Source organism: Hyperoodon ampullatus (assembly GCF_949752795.1).
Source record: "Hyperoodon ampullatus genome assembly, chromosome: 10".
Classification (NCBI taxonomy): Eukaryota; Metazoa; Chordata; class Mammalia; order Artiodactyla; family Ziphiidae; genus Hyperoodon; species Hyperoodon ampullatus.
Window position 1 is genome coordinate 1,642,240 of NC_136923.1, and position 7,273 is coordinate 1,649,512.

The window sequence follows — 7,273 nt, forward strand, 5'->3', positions numbered from 1 at the left end:
GGGCGGGGCGGGGCGCGGCGCGGCGCGGCGCGTTGTGTTGTGTTATATCCGGCGGGGCTTCGCCGCTGCCCCGGGGTCCACGGGCCGGGGCCGGGGTCGTCCGCGCCATGGATACCTGCGACCTGTTCTCCAGCTGCAGGAAGGGGGACGTGGGCCGAGTGCGGTGAGGAGCCGTGGCCCCGAGAGGGTGTGAGTGGGCTGCCCGCGGAGCGTCTGGCCGGGGTGGGGGTGGGGGACGGGGGCGGCCCGGGCGCCGAAGCAGGACCGCCCCGGTCCAGGCAGCTCTCTGAGCGGGGGTCGGGTGCTGGCGTGACTCTGGGGGTTCCGGAGGGGAGACTGCGACGCGGACGCCCGAAGGAGGCGGAGAGGGGCAGAGAGAAGAGAAGGGCCAGGAGGTCAGACCCTGGGGGCAGGCCTGGGACGCCCCCGACGTGGCTCCTCTGATGAGCTGCGGACCCCGCGCTGGGAACGCCTGTGGCCCGGAACCAGTGTCTGGTTCTCAGAGATTCGGGAACTCCTCATTGCGGCTGACGCAGCCCGGGTGCTGCAATCGCCGTCTCCGCGGGCCGCACGGGGAGGGGAGGGGCCGCTGATGTGCGATAGGAGGCACCTGTTTTCCTTCCCCCATCCCTGGTCCCGACCTCCCCTGGCGCCCTCCCCTGGGCCAGTCGGGGACTTCCTGAGCCCCGCAGCTTCCCGGGGCTCCTCCCCAGGGTCGGGTGACACCTGGGAGTTAGTTGGTAGCCCCCAAAGTGTGCACTGTGGGATCCAACCTGGGCGTCTCCCCGAAGCGGGTCCCTGTCCATCACCATCCTTGGTGGTCTCCCTCCCCCCCCCCCCCCCCCCCGTCTGTCTCCTCTGCTGCCTTGTTTCCTGACTCCTGACTTCTGCCTTCTATAATCTGTCCATTTTTCGTTTCCACGCTGCCAGGACGCCTGCAAGTCTCCTGGTCGTCCTGTCCATCTCCAGTCCCCCTGCCCTGGGAAGGCCAACCTGCCACCCCTTGCAGCCCGAGGGTTCGGGCAGAGGCAGGGCCCCACCCCTCCCCCTCCCTCCCTCTCTCCCTCCCCCCTCCCTCCCTCCCCCTCCCCCCTCCCCCCTCCCCTCCCCCTCCCTCCCCCCTCCCCTCCCCCTCCCTCCCCCTCCCTCCCATACGCCTTCAGCCTAGATGCTCAGCCTCTTCAGCTCTGGGGCCTCTGACGCCCAGGGGCTCCCACATCCACACTCTTCGTGGTTCCTTTGCCTTAAATGCCTGTCCTGCTCTGGTCTCTGCCCTCACCTGGGGAGGCTTCCCTCCTTCCACTTCCGCAGGTCTTCTCTCCAGACCCCAAACCCATCCTGACCCAGGCTCTGACCTCCCCTGCCCAGGTACCTGCTGGAGCAGCGAGACGTGGAGGTGAATGTGCGGGACAAGTGGGACAGCACCCCCTTGTGAGTGCCGGCGCGGGGCCGGGGGGTTGGGGGGCGGCCGGGCCTGCAGGCCTGACAGCGCCCCTGCGCCGCCCACCTCCCCCTCAGGTACTACGCCTGCCTCTGTGGACACGAAGAGCTGGTGCTGTACCTGCTAGCCAACGGTGAGCGCGCGGGGCGGGGCGGTGTACGCGGGCTGTGTCCAGGGGCCCTGGCGTCCCCTCTCGGTCCCACACCCCTTCAGCAAGTGCCCTTAGCTCTGCCCTCAGAGCCGGTTCTCCCCTCGGCTCCCCAGCCCCGGGTCAACGTCTCCCTGTGGCGGCCCCTCCCTGTCCCCTACCGCGTGCCGCGTGTTGTCCTTGCCACAGTGGGCACGCCCCACGGCCAGTGTGACCCGCTTCCCGGCCTGCGTGGCTGCCCCGCTGTGTTTCCCATGAGCTAGAGAACCTGGCCTGCCCTGAGCTGCTTCGTGACGGGCGCTCCCCACCTCGCCTCGGCCAGCCCTCTGCTGCCTCCCCACGTGCCCCTCAGGGCCACTGCACTTGGTGTTCCCTCTGCTCAGAAGGCCTTTCCCAGGTCTTGGCATGGCTCTCACTCACTTCAGGCCCCTGCACCTTGTCTCTGCCACAGTGACCTTCCACAGCCTCTCCTGTGGCAGCTGCCACCAGTCACCCTCCCTTCGTCTTGCTTAGCTTTTTTTTTTTTTAAGAGCACCTGACCTCATTTGCTAAAATCTGTGTATGTCTTTCTGCCCCAGGAACCTCAGTTAGGTGAGGATGGGGACCCTTCTGCCTAGGGTTTGTCCCCAGACCACCAGTGCATAGATTAGGGCCAGCCTCCAAACCGTCTGTTTTGTGTGGTGTGTGGCGTGTGCCTGGGCCCTGCCGGGGAGGATGCTGGGGCGCGAGCAGGCCCAGGGCAACTTGGGCCCCGTAGCTGGGGTGGGGAGGGGGAGAGGCGCCTCTCCCCCAGGCCCCTCCCCAGCTGTGGCGGGCAGCCCCATGGCTGCTGCTGATTGGGCAGCCCTGCCGTCCCCAGGAGCCCGCTGCGAGGCCAACACCTTCGATGGGGAGCGCTGTCTCTACGGGGCACAGAGTGATGCCATCCGCCGGGCCCTGCGTGACTACAAGCAGGTGACAGCCTCCTACTGGCGGCGGGACTCCTACTACAGCTTCCTGCTGCGGTGAGACTGAGAGCGGGACAGCCCTGCACGGGGCCTGCGGTGGGCGTGGCCTGTGTGGGGATGAGGGGCAGTGGGGAGACTTGAGGGCGGCACCGCTGAGCACCCCCTCCACTGCCCCCAGCCTCCTGGAGCACGGCACCCACAGCGACGTGGTCTTCTTGGTGCACGGGAAGTCCTTCCGGGCACATCGCTGCATCCTGGGTGCTCGCAGCACCTACTTCGCACACATGCTCGACACCAAATGGAAGGGCAAGAGTGTCGTGGTCCTCAGGCACCCTCTGGTGCGTCCCTCCCGGGGATGGGGAGGGCAGAGGGTGAGCAGGGAATTTGTGTTGAGTGGCTGCCTCTGACCTTGTCTCCCTGCGGTCTCTGCCTACAGATCAACCCCGTGGCCTTTGGGGCCCTTCTGCAGTACCTGTACACAGGTGAGCCCTGGGTCTGGGTAGGGAGGGGCTGCAGCACACCCAGACGTGGCTTTGGCGCCACTTTTTCTCTCCTGGTGCTCATCCCCTGGGGTGCAGGGTGGTTCCAGCTGCCTCCTGGGCTGGCTTTTCCCACCCACAGAGGCGCCCTTCTTGTCTGTCCCGGGTCCTGTAGAACTCGGGTGGTGGGCTGAGGCACGGCCGCGGGGCAGCCGAGGGCCCCCTCAGGCTCAGCCTCCCCCCATACCCAGGCTGCCTGGACGTCGGTGTGGAGCATGTCGGCGACTGTGAGCGTCTGGCCAAGCAGTGCCAGCTGTGGGACCTGCTCGGCAACCTGGAAGCCAAGGGTGAGTGCATGCCCAGGCCTTGGGGCCTCAGGCAGCAGCTGGTGGGCCGCCCGGCTCCCTGAAGCTGCTTTCTCCCCTCCACAGTGGCTTCCAAGCCAGGCACGTGTGTGAAGGTGCTGACCATCGAGCCCCCCCAGGCAGACCCCCGGTTGCGGGAGGACCTGGCCCTACTGGCCGACTGTGCCCAGCCCCCTGAGCTCCGGGTAAGCGCACCCGCCTGGGCTGGGCTTGTGGGTAGGGGGCGTGTCTGGGGATGGGGATGGGGATGGGGATGCGCTTTAAACCTAGAGCCCAGTTGCTTCCCTTTTCTGAGCTGGCCTGCTTGCTTTAGTTGTCTTGTATCTAAGTCAGCACGTGGGGCAGCGGTCGTCCTCCAGGATGAGCTAGAACGGGCTCCTGGCCGGGGCTGGCTGCTCTCCCACCTCCTGCCTGCTCTCCTGTCCCCGCCAGGGTGGTCTTGGGGAGCTGCCCTGCCCTTGCGATGGCTTCAGCAGCTGTCCTGATGTCTGCTTCCGAGTGGACGGTTACAGCTTCCTCTGTCACAAGGTACTAAGTTTTCTCCCTCCGGACCCCCACCCCTGCCTCAAGCCCTGGGCCAGCTCCTCCAGGCACAAGTCTTGGCCCATCCTGAGCCCAGCCTCCCACAGGCCTTCTTCTGTGGCCGCAGCGATTACTTCCGGGCCCTGCTGGACGACCACTTCCGAGAGAACGAGGAGCTGGAGGCGTCAGGCGGCCTCCTGGCCATCACCCTGCACGACATCTCGCCCGCCATCTTCACCCACGTGCTGTACTACATCTACAGTGATCACACCGAGGTGTGTGTGCTGGGCAGGGGTGGGGGGAGCTACACAGGCCACGTCACCACGGGGCTTAGCGGGAGCGCCCAGGTCTGCACTGGCTCTGAGAGGCCTGTTCTCCAGGAGGCTGGAGTGTGGGTCCTGTTTGAACTTTTCTGTCAGGGGGAGGGGTCCTGGTGCCAGGGCAGGAATGAGTGACAAGACTCATGGCGTGAGCACCTGGCACTTGGAGACACAGTGTAGCCACCTGGGGTCCCCAGGTTTTCCAACCAGGGGGGTGGGCGGGGACAGTCACCCTGAATTCCTGCAACAGTGGGGAGCCCTGGCCTCGCGTGTTGGGGTCACTGCAGGGCCCTTTGGCTGCCCTGAGGCAGCTGCCCCAGGTGAGGAGGTGGCAGGTGTGCGCTGCCTGCGTGCAGGTCACTGTAGTAATATGGTGACTGAGGAACGGGGTTTGTTTTATTTCTCTGCGGTGAGTGCCCAGGGCAGGGTTAGCACACTTCCTCCCAGAAGGGGGCCGTAGGGTCCTGTTACAGCTGCTCCTGGAGAAGGGGGTGACGGCCACGCAGGTGCCCCCGCCTGGACTGGGTGGAAGTTGCACCCAGCTTCCCTCGTCCTCTGGAGGCCGTGCCTGCCACAGCAGGTGGGAAACACGGGCTCTGGCTGCGGTGCTCGGGGCAGAGCTGGCTGCAATGTGAGCCCCTGGCTCAGCCTGTGGACCCCATTCTTAAGTCTCGGTTGCCCTTCCTCACCTCCGTTCTTGTCGCAGCTGCCTCCCGAGTTGGCCTACGACGTGCTGAGTGTGGCCGACATGTACCTGTTGCCAGGCCTGAAGCAGCTGTGTGGCCGTGGCCTGGCCCAGCTGCTGGACGAGGACAGTGTGGTGGGCGTGTGGCGCGTGGCCAAGCTGTTTGGCCTGGCGCGCCTGGAGGACCAGTGCACGAAGTACATGGCCAAGGTCATCGAGAAGGTGAGCATGGGCCCGGGGTGGCTGAGGGCAGGTGACGGGCGTGCCCTGAGCCGGCCTGTCCGCAGCTGGTGGAGCGGGAGGACTTCGTGGAGGCGGTGAGGGAGGAGGCTGCGGCCGTGACGGCCCGGCAGGAGACGGACTCCATCCCCCTGGTGGACGACATCCGCTTCCACGTGGGCAGCACCGCGCAGACGTGCAGCGCCATGGAGCAGGCGGAGCAGCAGCTGCAGGCGCTGGAGGACCTGCTGGTGTCCATCGGCCTGGACTGCTGAGGGCTGTGCACGGCGTGCTTTGTGAGTCACTGTGCCGGCAGGCGCTCAGCGGGGCTCCCCTCTTGTGCCTGGGGACCCCGGGGAGGGGCACCTTGGGCTGAGGCCTCTCCCGCAGCACAAACCAGCCCCAAGGCCCTGGGGCTGGGCACCACTCAGGGAAACTTGGCGGACGGTCTCTTCGGGCCTACCTCCCCCGTCCTACCTGCTCCTGGCCCTCCTCGTGTGTTTTCCTGGGCAGAGGCGGGCAATAAAGCTTGAATTCACCATGGGAGTCTGTGTACCAGGGACGGGGTTGGGGGAGCTCAGGGCGCAGGGCCCCGTGTCTGGGGGTCTGAGTAGGCAGCCCCTCGGATGACCAGACTCCTCTTGGGCACAGGGTTCCTTCCCCCTTGGCCCTCGGAGGTTTCACGGGGCCGGAGGTGTTTGCCCTCAGATGAGCTAAGGCGGGGCTTCTGAGCTCACTTACTGAGCAGCTGCTGCTCATACCGCTGTGGGGCCTCGGCCTCAGAGCAGCCTGCATTTTGGAGCACAGGGTGCCAGCTAAGCGGACCCAGCCTGGCTCCCTCCACCTGCCTCGGCCACTGGCTGTGGTGCGTATCAGTCCAGGGGTTGTTGAGGATGGAAGCCACTGTTTTTCCCTCAGCCCAGGGCCTGCTTCTAAGTGAACATTGTTGAATCAAAAATTTCCATACATTTTACTGGGAGAAATTATATGCATTCTATTCCATCACAACATCCCGACATTTTTCACATTGGGAAAAACAGACCAACCATTAGAAAAACAGAAAAGAAAAACGGCTTGTACATAAAGTGGAGTGTAAGTGCAGGGACCACAGGCAGACCGTGCTTGGCTGAGTCCTGGGGGACTGGAGCAAAAGACGACCAGGAATCCTGTTTCGAAATGTCAATATTTGGTTTATCATTAATTTTGATTTAAAAGTAAAGTATTAACATTAAAATATTGCTTATTTTGATTACTAAGGTTTTTGGTGCACACTTAAGTCATGTGCCCGAAGGGGGTCCCTCACTTGCCTCGCCCTAGTCCTGGCCCTTTACCCAAAGATATATATATATATATTTTTTTTTTTTTTGGTGGTACGCGGGCCTCTCACTGCTGTGGCCTCTCCCGTTGCGGAGCACAGGCTCCGGATGCGCAGGCTCAGCGGCCATGGCTCACGGGCCCAGCCGCTCCGCGGCATGTGGGATCTTCCCGGACCGGGGCACGAACCCGTGTCCCCTGCATCGGCAGGCGGACTCTCAACCACTGCACCACCAGGGAAGCCCAAAGATATACTTTTTTTTTTAACCCATCCTATAATGATCTTCCCACCTGCAAAAAAAAAAGCATGCATATGCATATGTTCGCTCCTCTACCTGGAAAACTCCTACGTAGCTTTCAGTGTCCACCTCACTGCAGCAGAGTGAGGAGGGGTGAGGGTGCCGTCACAAGGTTAGGAGTGCTCTTGCCAGGGCTAGGGGCAGCCTGAATTCCTGGAGCATTCTGCTAGCGTAAAAATGTCTCACTTGGTAAAACCCTGAAGCACAGCCTCAGGCGGGGACTTCCAGGAAGCTGCCCTCAGGCACTCCAGCCCCCCCACCCCCTGCCAGTGGCTTAGTTCTCCGAGTCCCATCAGCACCCTGCACCTGGGTCGTCCCCACCTGCACCTCAGGGAGGCAGCGGGTGTCTTGCACGTGGGTCGGGGACCTGGCAGAACCCCAGCATCCTTAACGGTCTAAATGGGAGCGGCACTACCAGCCACCAAACCTGGTGTGAGAGTCAAACGGGGTCCTGAGGAGGCGCCAGCAGGGGCAGGGCTCAGCCCACTGAACCTCGACGTGAACTGACCTTTTTTTCCTGGAAGATGGAACACG

The 7,273-nt window shown here is 63.8% G+C and overlaps 1 protein-coding gene across 3 annotated transcripts; it reads left to right on the forward strand.

Annotated features, from left to right (window-relative positions):
- The first annotated feature begins 58 nt into the window (after positions 1-58).
- ABTB1 (ankyrin repeat and BTB domain containing 1) lies at positions 59-5,665 on the forward strand. 3 transcript variants are annotated; one of them, XM_079713847.1, is made up of 12 exons: positions 59-163; positions 1,369-1,431; positions 1,519-1,574; positions 2,449-2,593; positions 2,715-2,874; positions 2,973-3,018; positions 3,267-3,362; positions 3,447-3,565; positions 3,813-3,908; positions 4,010-4,177; positions 4,929-5,129; positions 5,195-5,665. In XM_079713847.1, exons 1-12 carry the CDS (start codon positions 108-110, stop codon positions 5,399-5,401), a joined length of 1,413 nt encoding a protein of 470 aa, XP_079569973.1. In that variant the 5' UTR covers positions 59-107; the 3' UTR covers positions 5,402-5,665. The 3 variants fall into 3 exon arrangements, with proteins under 3 accessions (XP_079569973.1, XP_079569974.1, XP_079569975.1); XM_079713848.1 differs by having other exon boundaries at positions 5,311-5,665; XM_079713849.1 differs by lacking the exon at positions 3,813-3,908.
- The last annotated feature ends 1,608 nt before the right edge of the window (positions 5,666-7,273 follow it).

Excerpts from the sequence above, each read along its gene's own strand:
- ABTB1 (XM_079713847.1), top strand. The coding sequence starts at position 108 with ATGGATACCTGCGACCTGTTCTCCAGCTGCAGGAAGGGGGACGTGGGC. Across the intron at positions 3,566-3,812 it reads CCCAGCCCCCTGAGCTCCGG|GGTGGTCTTGGGGAGCTGCC; the intron begins GTAAGCGCACCC and ends TGTCCCCGCCAG. Across the intron at positions 5,130-5,194 it reads TGGCCAAGGTCATCGAGAAG|CTGGTGGAGCGGGAGGACTT; the intron begins GTGAGCATGGGC and ends GCCTGTCCGCAG.